The sequence below is a fragment of the Leptosomus discolor genome, chromosome 16, assembly GCF_034619465.1.
Source record: "Leptosomus discolor isolate bLepDis1 chromosome 16, bLepDis1.hap2, whole genome shotgun sequence".
NCBI classification, from domain to species: Eukaryota; Metazoa; Chordata; class Aves; order Leptosomiformes; family Leptosomidae; genus Leptosomus; species Leptosomus discolor.
In genome coordinates, this window is record NC_141406.1 from 12,790,419 (window position 1) to 12,802,847 (window position 12,429).

The 12,429-nt window shown below is 58.1% G+C and overlaps 1 protein-coding gene across 4 annotated transcripts in view; it reads left to right on the plus strand.

Moving 5' to 3' along the window:
* The window catches only part of NCOR2 (nuclear receptor corepressor 2), a 177,893-nt gene that overhangs the window by 116,479 nt on the left and 48,985 nt on the right, over positions 1-12,429 (plus strand). For all 4 annotated transcript variants that reach the window (XM_086474356.1, XM_086474359.1, XM_086474357.1 and 1 more), the window contains 2 exons: positions 2,296-2,358; positions 11,914-12,056. In XM_086474356.1, coding sequence (XP_086330482.1) covers positions 2,296-2,358; positions 11,914-12,056 — 206 coding nt within the window. The remainder of the gene's footprint in view (positions 1-2,295; positions 2,359-11,913; positions 12,057-12,429) is intronic.

Sequence of the window (12,429 nt, forward strand, 5' to 3'; positions counted from 1 at the left end):
CCCCATCAGTAGCCAGCCAGGTGTGGTGGTCAGTATTTTCCTTCCCATCCTGCCTGTGCAAGGCTGCAGGGTGGCTGAGCACAGCGGGCAGAGGCTGGGAGCAGCTTCAGAGCGAGGTGGATGAGGCACAGCGTGCCGCCCGAAACGTGGCACCCAGGCCAGAGCCCCGCGATGCCCCCGCGCCTGTCTTGGGCTTGACAGGAATTCACGGCAGCGTCCGCAGCCCCACGCTGCATCTGCCTCTTGTATCTGCAGCACCAGTAGTGGTCACCCTAGGAAAATGCTCTTGTATTGACATAAAGAAGCCAACACATCAAGGAATTTGGCTGATTTTCCTATATTTTCTACTCTACCAAGTACAAAATTATTACTGTGCTACCTAAGGCAGGTAAAAATAAAAGCAGGGTGACTCCTTTCGGTTTCCTTGCTCTGCGGTTTCTTGCTTGTTCTGTTCCATGTGCTATAAATCACCCGGAGGTGTTTCGCCTCCCTGTTCCTCCGCTGACAACTGGCTGAAGCCTTGATTGTGAGCGGTCTGTTTTCATATGGGCGATATAAATAGTTCCCGGCACAACAGAGCCCTGCTCTCCCTCTCAAACTTGTTAAGCAATGCTGCAAAGAAGCAGCAGCAGATAATGCCAGTAACTTAGATGGGATTTTTTTTAATCTCAGCATCTCAGAGTCCTTGATAAACTTTACTGCGAACATAGAGAAAAGACTTTAGACCGTGTTAAATTGGGAAAAGGGAATGGATCGATTCTAGTGACATATCTGAGTAACTGGTTTCACTTTATGTCTCTCCAATAGTGCTTTAATTTAGGCTGGCTAAGAAAGTTATTGCATTTTAAATACCAACTGAACATTAAAAAACAACACAAAACCGTATTGTGGTTTAACTGCAGCGTGCCGGAGCTCCCCGTAGGCATCTGTTTCATAACTGCGCAACCTCAGTAAATACCATTAATCAAACCAAAAGGGCTGTTTCTTTGACATTTCTTTACCATACAATAACAGCCGCCCTCAAGCTGAGCGAAGGGCCACGCGCAGCGCGTCGGGGACACTCGCTTTTGCGTAAATGAGCGTCGTGGCCCCGGCGCTGCCCACAGCCGGGGGGGAGCGTCGAGGTATCGATTTCCCTCCCTCTTGGCCGGCATCTTGGGGCGGGGACAGTTTTTCTGGGGGAGGCGGTGACCTGCGCTGACTTCCAGGAGGTGACACCTGCAGTCGTACTCAGCCAGCTGTGAAGGAGATTCCCCTGCCCGATGCCATGGGCGTGGGAGCCCGTGTTGTCCTCCCATGGGGTCTCAGTTTCTTGTAGAGCTTCTTGGAAGATACGTCCTTCTCTCCTCTCCCATATCCTTTCTCCTGAACCTACCAGCCTGTTTTCCATTTTAAAAGGACACTGTCAAAACATCTCTCATCACTGTTGAAATAATGCTTTGCCTGTTGTTTAGAGTAATAACCCCTTGGCAGCCTGAGCCGGAAATCTGTTTCCTTACCGAGTTGTTTTTTGCCTCTGACTCACACCCTGGTTTGTTATTGTAGGGTTTGCTCTAGTGCCAGGCTGCCAGCGGGACTGTTGCATAGTGGAGGCTTTATGCAGGACTTTGGTGTCCCCAGCACCATGCCTGGGGTGGGAGAGAGGGGGAGTATCAGGTGCTCACACCCCTGTCCACCTCTCCTGTCTGGAGCAGCACATCCCCCTGTAACGGGCTCTGCTCCAGGCAAGCCCCCGACGTTGCTGGAAGTGGCTCCGAGATGTCCGAGAGCCCAGGGATGGCACTGAGGGAGCCTGCGGTCAGGCATGGCCGACTCCCCTGACGGATGCGGTCGGCCAAAGTCACCGCCAAGGTGACGCTGTTTCTCCGTCTCCTCCGAGGGTGACGGTCCCACCCTGCGTCTGCCACCTCCAAAGCACACAGCCGAAGTCGGCTCCATCTTAAGTACCTGTTGTCGGTGGGCCAGAGTGCGTGGCATCAAATCAGCAGGAAATCTGCTGCCACCCTCAAGCCATCTGGCTTCGCTTCCAGGCCTAAAGTAGGAATTTTGCATCACCGAGATGCATCCCGGTGGGGGATGCTGTGCATGGGTTACTGTGGCATGGAAAAGCCTGGAGAGCCCACACCGCGACAGCCTTCCCTGCAGGAGCACTTTTGCACCGCACAGGGTTTTGTCGTGCCTCTGGGGAACAGGCTGCGGGATGGGGTTTGGGCGTTTGGGCATCTCCTCTGGACCTTCTGGGCTTGCTGCGTCCCACTCACAGCTGACTGCTCTCCTTTCCTTCCTTCTTCCCAGCTTCTCTGGAGATGAATGAAAGCTCTCGCTGGACCGAAGAAGAGATGGAGACGGCTAAAAAAGGTGAGCTGCTCATTTTCTTTCTCCTGTCAGCTCTGCCGGAGCTAACCCAGCAGTTGGGCGCGGACAGTGTCTGACCGCCGAAGTCGGTGCAGCGTGGTGGGCCCTGAGCTGTGGGGCTGGATTCTGCCCGTCCCGCTGCTGGTTTGTTCCCAGCGAGCCTCAGAAGGGGTTTTGGGGGTGGTGGTGGCGCAGGGTGCGTGGGAGCTGTGCCAACACTGGGGATGTCTGGGCTGCAGCCGAAGCCCACGTGTGTCCCACAAGGCAGGAGCCAGCCGTAGGAAATGGGGAACGCGCTTCGCCTGTTGCTTTTTGCAGCTTCTGGTGCCTGTAGCGTGAGGCGTAGCTTCGCCCCGCTCTCCGGAGGTTCATGCTATCAGTGCGATCTGTTCCAGACACGCTGGGAGTGTCTGCCTGCGTTTGCAGCTCTGGATTTTAGGGAGAGGACAGCGAACCCCGGTGTGCCACAGCCACGAGTCGGGGAGCTCGCGAGAGCTGGGGCTGTGGGCAGCGTGGGGTGACTTAACATCCTGGAGCTGATTCAGAGATTTGCTGAGACTGTTTTTAAAAAGTGCTGAGTGTAGCACAGCCCTTCTTGCCACTTCCCCTCCTCGTGCCGCTCCTGCGCCAGCTCTTTTGCTGGTTCAATTTTTTTACCAAAGTCACGTCCTGTCGATGGGCTGTCGAGCTCACGTCCCCAGCCCGTGCGTCCCGCTTGCATGGCTGCCGACTCTTCTGGCCCGGTGAGGATTGTAAATGGGAAATTAAAATGGAAATGAGTGCCGTTTGGGGATGGCAAACGCAAACAGGCGTGTTAGCGGGTTCGAGACTGCTTGGAAAATGCACCTGCTGCCGGGATGGTGATTACCCGTTCTGGAGCGCTGGCTGCCCAGGTGCCGACGGGAGCTGTGGACTTGGATTACTTTGCCTGTGAATATCCCAAAGTGTTTGGCTCACTCGCCTTTAAGCTGTTCCAACCCTCTTTACAACCCAGTGCCAATCCTGCGCGTTGCTGAGCGGGGCTCTCTGTAGACGCAAAACTTAATAGATAGACTTTAATCAGGCAAACTGGCCCGGGGCCAGGTAATGGGGCGAGCAGGTGCTGAGCAGGGGAGGGTCATTGGAGGGATCTTTTCCGAGCGCTGCTTTGTTTTGGAGATTGCATCTGGTTGTTAAAAAGAGCCTCTTGCCGTTTTACGCTGGATGCTGGAGGTGCGCTTAAGGAGTCTTAAAACCGGCTGCCAAAGCCTGCGTGGAGGAAGGATGAAGCGTGGGAGCACGTAGCGTTATTCCAGCCCAGGGGCCAGGAGGAGGCAGGGAGATTTGCTGGTGTAAAGCCCAATTGCTGATGTTTTCCCCTCCGTTACAACCTGGGAAACTAAGATTGCAACACCAGACTTCTACAGAGAAGCCAAATTCCCCTTTGCCAGGAAGCAGCCGCTTTAATGCTTCGAACTGGCTCTGTTTGGCATTTCCAGGGACCGGAGCAGTGGGGGTTTCCGACTTGCAGCGACTGCAAAACTCCGGAGGTAACCTCAGAGGCCGGAGGAGGCAGCGGCAGAGCCTCCTGCCGGCACAGCTGGGCAGGGGCGGAGGAGACAGCGGGCACCCAGCTCAGGGTGGGCTCGGAGACACGGGCACTGTTCTCCTCACCATAAGCAGGACTCAGCCGCCCCAGCTGCACTCTTCCCTGGTACTGGTACCAGTCTGAGCCCGCAGCCAGCTGGTGCGGGAAGTTAAGCAAGTGAGATGTGAGTCCTACAGAAAGTCAGCCCTAACACCCTGGGGTGCTTGGGCAGATGGGGATGGTGACCTCTGCTCCCAGCACGCACCGGCCGGGAGATCAGCCTGGCCTTGCCGTCCACCCCCAGCTTCTTTGTGCGCGGCATGAAACCCCACGTCGCTTCTGCTCAGGGAGGTAAGAGGAAACGGCCCTGGGACAGTGAGATGCCAAAGTCGTCTGCTCTGCTCCAGAGTCACACGGAGAGTTTCCAAGCAGGAGAAGGCAGGACTGTGTCTGCCGGGAAAGACCATAAAGGGGAGTACCGTGTTATTAAAGTTAACTAGGGGAACGAAAACCTAGCAAGAGGAAAGTTCTTGCTTAATGACACTTTTATTACACAATAAACTTTGATTCACTAGTCTGTCAAAATGTGCAGAGATTGGTATAATGACAGGGGAGCATGTTTTTCTGATATTTCCTCCTTGCACCGTGGCTGTGATCCTAAAAGCAGGAGGTTTTGATTAATTGGAATTGCTCGAGGATTCCCCCCTTCCGTTCCGAAGCCGGGGAGCGGGCAGCACCCGCTGCTCTGCCTGGCTTTGCCGTCGGGCAGGGCGTGGAGGCTTTTGGCAGCGGGACGGGGCTGCTCCTTAAAAGGCAATGTTTAGGCAGCTCCTGCCTTTGGGGGACCCGCAGGCAGGAGCCCATGCAGGCAGGAGTTAAAGGTAGGCTGGAAGGGAGTTTGTGAGCAGTGGATGAGCACCGACCTGGAGCGGCCGGGTGGGTTTATTGTCCCCCAGCCCCTCGGCCGAGGTTCGCTGCCAGTGCCCAGTGCTGCAGAGCAGCTGCGATAACGCTGGAGCTGAACTTGATGAACCGGGAGGTTTTGGCGCGATCTTTGTTAGTCTTTAAAGTCTGGTATCTGTTCTCGCCTGGCTCTGGGTTTTCCCCCGGCGTCTAACAAGTGGTTTTGTTCTTTGAAAAGAGGTGGCATGGAAATGGCAGTTTCTTGCTCACCTGAGGTCCTCCCACGCCTTGCCGAGGCTCTTGGCTCTTCGCCCCCAGGGGAGAGCCAACCTGTGGCTCTTTATGCCTTGTCCCAGGCCGAGGAGCTGGAGAGGCTGCAGGATGGAGTCAGCATGATGAGGCAAAGGGGGGGTTGGGCACGAATGCAAACAGCTTATGGCAGAGAGTAAAATAACCCATGAAGACTCCTGAGTAGTTCATTTTGGGTAGATGTAAAATATTTCCTTGGATACAGAAGGTATTCTTTCAAGGGCTGATTTTCAGTTCTGCCAACAACCAGCTCAGAAAGTAAGACAAGTTTTGGACTGACCTGAACCATTTTTTTCCCCAGTCCCATTCTGTTCACAAAACTAAAAGTGGAATTTTTTTAAAAATCCTGATTTCTTCAAATTAACAGACAGCCAAACCCACTGACATGAAAGCCCATGGCAGAAGCCAGCTATCTCCCATCACCTTTTGAACACAGCTGCCTTTCAGCGTGCTGTCTCGCTGTACAGGATCCTTCTGGAGCCCGAGCGGGTGTGTAAAACCACGCACGAGTGTGCACACCTCCAACCCTAGTTTGGGTTTGCGCTGTTACTTCTAACGCTAGGTGGATGGTGGGGAGAGGTAGGTCTGTGTGGGTCTTTGCATTTTCCTCCATCGCTTCTTCCTGGCAGGGCAGCTGTTTCTCCTACAAGGGTTGGCTTCCTCCCTGTGCTCATACCGGAGCCTTCTCCCCTCCATCAGAGATATTTACTGCTGTAAAAACCTGCTGGTGGTAGTAAATGTGGGCTGGAGAAGCTCGTTTGCAGCCCGTGCTGGTCGCTGCCTGTTGTCCCTCTCGCCAGATCTGGGGTGGGATGTGCCTTGGGGTCCCCTACCTGGCTGTCCTCCATCCAGGCTGGGTGCAAGGGATGCTCAGAGCGAGGACAGCCCAGCCTGCCCATCCCTGGCGCCCACCATGGTGGCCAGAGCACCAGCATCTGCACGCTCCGAGCATGGTGTGTTTGCCATGAAGTTTGTGTGAAGCAGCATAGTGGAAATTTTCAGAACAGGGCAGATAGGGTGCCGCAAGGGCGAAACTGCGTCCAAGGCGTGCATCGACCACACTTGCCATGGAAGAGGCTGTGATTGGTTGCGATCCCATCCCCACCATCCCAGGCTGGGGCTTTCCTGCCCTTCAGCCGAGGTGTTACCCCTGGGATAGTGCCCGTAGTGCTGCTGACCACCGTGCCGCCCGGAGCCGCGCTTTCTGCCACTGTTGGCTGAACGTTTCTCGAGCGTGTAGGAGCAAACTGTGAGGATTTGCTCAGTGAATGAAACACAAAAGGCCTGTCAGGGGGAACTGCTGGGTAATTACTATAATTTACAGCCTGCATGTTAATTTTGAGCGTTATTTTTTCAACAATAAGGGAGCAGGAATAATATCCAAACCAGGTGAAGGGAGAGAGCTGAGCCCACTGGGAGCGGCTGCTCCACGTGCACTTGCTGCCTTGCACTGGAGACTCGGGTGTCCTTGGCTGGACCGGAGGGGATGGCACCTGACCGGGAGCAGGTGTCCCAGGGGCAGGCTTCCTGTCCCCTCCCAGGGTCAAAGGATGGGGACACGGCACAAAAGGAGGGTTGTGGTAGGAGGGAGAGAGCCGGGGCAGGTTCCTGTGGTCAGGGCACAGGGCTTGATGTTTTTGCAGCGGGTCAGTGCAAAAGTCTAGCAACCAGCTTCTCCGAAGGGGAAACCAGAGAGCTGAGGGTCCCCAGCCAGGGCTGGTGGAGCAGGGAGATGGCACTAGAGCTGAGCTGGCTGGAGGTGCTGACTCCCTACCCATGCCTTGTTTGGTGGCGCTGCCTCCCTCCGGAGAGATGGAGTGATGGGTGTGAAAGCTGCTGGGGAGTTTCAGTGCAAGCTCCCTCATAGCTGTGGGGCACATCAGCGATGCACTTGATCTCGCCACTGAAGGAGAGGTCCATCGGGAGCACAGCAGGCTGGTTCCAATGTCGCCTTCCCAAGGCAGGGAGCCCATCACCCGCCGCCGTGTTGAGAGCCCACCGAGCCGGCTGCCTGAGCAAGGGTCCCTCCAGCAATGCCCCTGGCATCTGCGGGGACATGGGCTCGCCCCCCGCGCGCTGTCCCCCCTGCTTTCCTTGGTGCAGCTTCAGGAGCCCAGCACTCACTCGGCTCTGCCACCCACTGGCTCCGTGGCCCTGGAGAAGTTACTCACCTTCCTTGTGCTTCGGTTCTCCCCCGCGTTGGAAACCGCTCCGAGATTGGCAGGGGAGAGCGAGGCTGCGATGCGCTAATTCAGCTCAGCGGTGCCGGCCACACTTTCGGGATGCCTTGGGTGGTGTCGCTGGCTCCGTAGCGCCGGTCTTTCTCTGGGATAGGGTTGCAGTTTTAGCTGTGCCATAGCCAGAACTGCCTCCATCCCCGCTCCCAAGAGGGTGCCTGGGTGAGAGAGGGGCTGGAGGATTGCACCAGGTACCATCGGGCGTAGAGGGATGAGATCACTTAGTTTTTCCCCTGTAACCTTGATCTGTTAATCCACGCGAGCTCCCGTTAAGGGACCCTTTTACAGGCTCCCTCCACCCTCGCCGAGCCCTGGGTGGAGCAGGGCGGCTGTGCCGGAGAGCCTTGGAACGGCTCCGGTAAAAACCCGCAGCTGCCGGGAGCTGAGGGGGTGCAAGCTGACGGCCCTCTCCCGCCGTGCTGCCCCTCCGGGTTTCTTCTCCACCCTCCAAAATGCCGAGTGCACGCTACCATGCTCTCCGGGCTCCTCTTCCTTCCAGCCTCCACTCACTGGTACCGGAGCAGAGGCCCCGGTCCGCCCATGCTGAGACCGATGCCCAACCTCTCCCCATCCCTCCTCCGCCGGGACAGCGGCCACAGGGCTGAGGTGTGCCGGGGTGCCACGGCATCCCACCGGTGCGACGCTGGGCTCGCTGGCGCGCACCTCCCCAAAGAAAAGCGCCTTTGATTCACTTGAGAGCAGAGGAAACTATTAGCCAAGCTTTGTTTTCCTGGATCCCTCCCCCTGCCGCTGACATTCAGACGAGAGCGAGGGAGACAGAAAGTGAGAGAGGGAGGGCGGGAGCGGGTGCCAAGCGGCCGCACCCCTTGTCAGCTTGGGTCAGCGCCACGTTCGTTATTAATGCTCTGTCTAGAGGTCACATTCAGATGCAACGAGCCCCGGGTCAGCCAGAGGAACAGATTAGAGCTCGCTCGTTGCTCCGCCACATACCGACGGCACCGGCTCCCCGTCCCTGGGCTGGCAGGAGCGGAGCTGCGGCGTGCAGTCGGCTGCTCCCTCCCCTTTGCCTTTCTCCTGCCTTTTTTTTTTTTTTTCTTTTTAAATTATTATTTTTTCTTGGCAACATCGGGCACCTCCTGAAACTGCACAGCTTCCCCGTAGCCCCGAGCTGCTGAGCGAGGGGGTGAGGTAGGGGAGAAAATACTGGAGGCGCTTCCATCCACCTTAACTGCCGCGACTGCAGCCGGCTGGAAAGCTCCGGCAAGCGAGCGGGAGGAGTGCGGAGGACGCCGTTCGCTCGCCAGCCTCGCCGGAGGGAAGAGCGCTGGGGCCGGAGCATGTGTTCCCACCAACTTCTGGCATCGGGGTCAGGAGTCTCCCGCCTGTGACCTGGTTTCCAGCCTTGGTGCCCGCTCGCTCGCCGCTCTCGGCCGCCCATGGCTCTGAAATCCTCTCGCCCCCAGGATTTAAGGAACCGGCTTTGCTTTCTTCTCTGTCTCCGACTGCCGCGAGGGAGCGAAAGCAAAATGCGTGGGGAGGGTGTGAGCGGAGCACTCGCAGCGCTTCGCAGCGGGCTGCCGTGCCCGGGGGGGCTTTGAAGAAGTGCCCCAACGCCCGCATCCTTCCCAGCCCACCCGCTGCACGCTCCGGGCACGTTCCCTGCCTGCCGGAGCCGGACTTGGAGCACGTAAGTCCGACATTGGGGTCCAAAGGATGGGGTTAACCTTAGGGTTGCGTGTAGCTGCGTGCCTGCGGGCAGACCCTTCCTCCAGAGCCCCCGCCCCAAGCCAAGGAGCGGAGCTTTCGTTGAGATCCGATAACTCAGTTAGTCATAGTTTCAGTTGTGCTGCAGAACGAAGGGCTGCGTGGCGCCGAGGTGTGCCGGGGAGTGCAGGGTGGAGGCTGGGGGGGCGCAGGGGCTGGGGGCTGCTGTGCTGGCGGAGCTCGTCGAGCTGGGGTGCCCAGCGAGCTGAGGGCTTACCGGCACATCCTGGGGTGACCTGGCTGGTCCCTTCTCCAAGCGTGCAGATGATTACAGCGTGGGGAAGCAGGTGTTGCTGTTTTGCTGTGGTTTTAATGTAAAGAGAAGAGCGGCTGAGCTCCCTGCTGGGTCCCACAGGCAGGGGCTGCAGGCAGCTTCCTCCCCATGAGCCCGGCACGGATGCGGCCACCTGCCCGGCCAGCTGCCCGCTCCTCCGGCAGCACCCCCGGCCCCCAGCCCTGCAGTGGGCAGGGGCATAGCGAGCCTGGGCAGGCAAAAGGGCAGCCGGGAGCTGGCGTCGCCCGCAGCTGGCAAAGATCGTGCCGTGCTGGAAGCCACTTGAACTGGTATCCATCACGCCCCCGGTCCTGGGCTCTGCCGTGCTGGGTCCCGCCGGATGGCACGGCATCTCGCCCGCCGAAGCGCCGGAGCTCACGGCACGCCGCTGCCGGTGTTTGTGTTTCGGGGCTTTGCCCGGGGCGCAGCAAACGGCTCCAGTCCCGGCTGTCACACATGGTGCGGGGCCACCAGCGCAGCACTGAGCAAAGGGGGCCGAGCCGCTTGTTTGCTTTGGATGGCAGCGATGGGTTGTGACACAGGGGATGGGTTGTGACACAGGGGACTGTCCTGTTTTCCCCTGCAGCCTTCAGCAAATGCGGGGGGGAGGACTCCCGCCCCGACTCGTTATCTCTCGCGGTTGGTGGCCGGACATCCCTTTTTTTTGATTTATTATTATTTTAATAAGTCCCAGCCTGCCAGCGGGGTGATGGAGGTCGTGGGTTTGGCTGAAGCAAGTCTGGGAGTTGCAGAGTTAAAGCTCAAACTTGTTTCTTGGCTTGCCGTGGCCTTTTGTGGTGCTCAGCGCCGTGTGATGCCTGCCTCTTACATGCAATTTGATAAGCCCTGGTGCTGGGACAGGGCAGGATACAGGCACCAGCTGGACATTAACTCCTGCTATGCTGGGTACTGCTGGTTTTCTCCAGGACCTGGGAAGCAGGGAGGGGGATTTAATCTCTCCTGGGGTAGGTGGTGCTATCTATTCAATGCAGACATACCCAGAGCACCCATGCTGTGCCCTCCCCTTGCACAGGCACAGGGATCCTGGCTGGGGGTGCGTCCGTCGGGCCCTCATTGAGAACAGTCCGTCCCGGGGCGGGGGTTTGTTGTTGGGCTGAAGCAGAGGCTGGGCTGGCACTTAGCTCCGGGCTGGGGCTCGGAGGTGACACATGGCAGCAGCCTGGCTGAAGGCTGGCAGCGGGGCTGGGGCGCAGCTGCCGCGGCTCCCAAGCACAAGCAGAACCACGCATGGGAGCCCCACCGTGGGACTCGCTTCAGTCCTGAGCCCCGGGGCGTCAGAGCAGCCAGGGAGGGGATTGGGGATGGCTGACGGAGATGCCCGGGCAGCGCCTGTTCCCAGGCTCTGTGGTCGGTGGCTTCTGGGCAGAAAAACCCCTAACAAAAGAGGAAGATGCTCTTAGCAGGTTCGTTCCCTGCTGGTTTTCAACTTGAGTCACTTTTTGTGACAGGACCGTGCCCCTGGGCTTGTAGTCTCTCTGTGCTGCGCCCCAAACAAGGTGCAGGGGAGGACCAAGGGAGCTGTTGGCCGGATGGTGGCATCATGTGGGCAGCCAGGAGCCAGCCGGACCAGCATGACCCAGCTGGGCTGGCAGTGTCCTGCAGGCTGGTGGCAGCTCCGGCCCCACCAGGCCCCACAGGAGGGACCAGCCGCACACCGGGAAGGATTGCAGGCAGCGAGGCTTTATTTCCCAGAAAGCCTGGATGGTCCTCGCCTGGGTCACCTCCAGGAGCCTGGGATGGAGGGACTAGGGTGCCGCTGCGCCCACGCCTGGGCTGCTGTTGTGACTCCCACCTCCAGCTGCGGGACTGGGGATGCCCAGACACCCCTACAGAGACCACAAGGACATGGGGTGCTGACTTGCTCCTTTCTTCTCCTCCTTCCCCTCCTCCTCCGTGGCCCAGCACTGGCAGGAGCCCAGTGTTTGGGTGGCATCATCTGGTCGGGATTGCCAGCCTGACCTAGGAAGCTGCTTTTGCTCGTGAGCCTCTGATCAGCGCTAATCCACCGGCACACCTCTTCCCAGCCCAGGACATCACCTGGGCTTCCCTGCCTGGGTTCTTCCTCCCCATCCGTAACAGGACTCCGTACTCCAGCCCCCTGAACTGCCTTGTCACCCTGGTCAAAATCATCACTGGGGCACAGGAGGGTGGGAAGAGCCTTTGCTTCATGGTAGAGACTGAGAGCTGCCGTCCCGAGCTCTCCTGGGCGTGCCAACACCTCCTGCAGCCATCCCGGAGGGAAGGGAGCACCGCTCGCCCTCCTGACTGCTTGGTGGCTGGCCGAGACGTGGCTGTGGGAGACGTATTTTGTTCCAGTGCCTTTTTTCCCCTTGGAAAGAAAAACAGCTCTCGTAGGTCATCCTCTGGCCTGGGAAGCCATTCAGACGGGTGCTAGTGACCGTATTGTTCCTGTGGAGTTTGGCTTGCACGGAGGATGTTTCCCATCCTGTGTGGATAATGCTGTCCTTGTGCGAGCGTATCTGGTGTTAAACCTTTCTCCTTTCTCCCTCCTCCAACCACAGGTCTGCTTGAGCATGGGCGGAACTGGTCGGCCATTGCCAGGATGGTGGGCTCCAAGACAGTGTCGCAGTGCAAAAACTTCTACTTCAACTACAAGAAGAGGCAGAACCTGGACGAGATCCTACAGCAGCACAAACTGAAAATGGTGAGATCCCCGTCTCAGCCTGTACCGGGCACCGTAGATATGTCCTAGCAAGTGCTTGCATGCTTTCCACAGCCAAGCGGGGGTCTTTATTATCTTGGAGTGAGCTCGGGGGAGAGAGGAGCGGTGCAGGAAAGGGTTGTCCACTCATTTGTTCCTGGGAGGTCTGGAGGAGGGAGAGCTGCTGTGTGGGAGATGCCTGGGAGTCTGGAGCATGGCTGGTACGTGGGGAGATAAGGAGCAGAAGGAGGAGCGGGGCTGTGGTGCTTTGGCTGGGACGTGAGCTCAGTCCTGGCTGCACAAATACTTTGACGCTGGCGTGGTTGTACTGTTCCACCCCGGCGAGCAGAGAGCCTTTCAGGTACCACGGTTACCT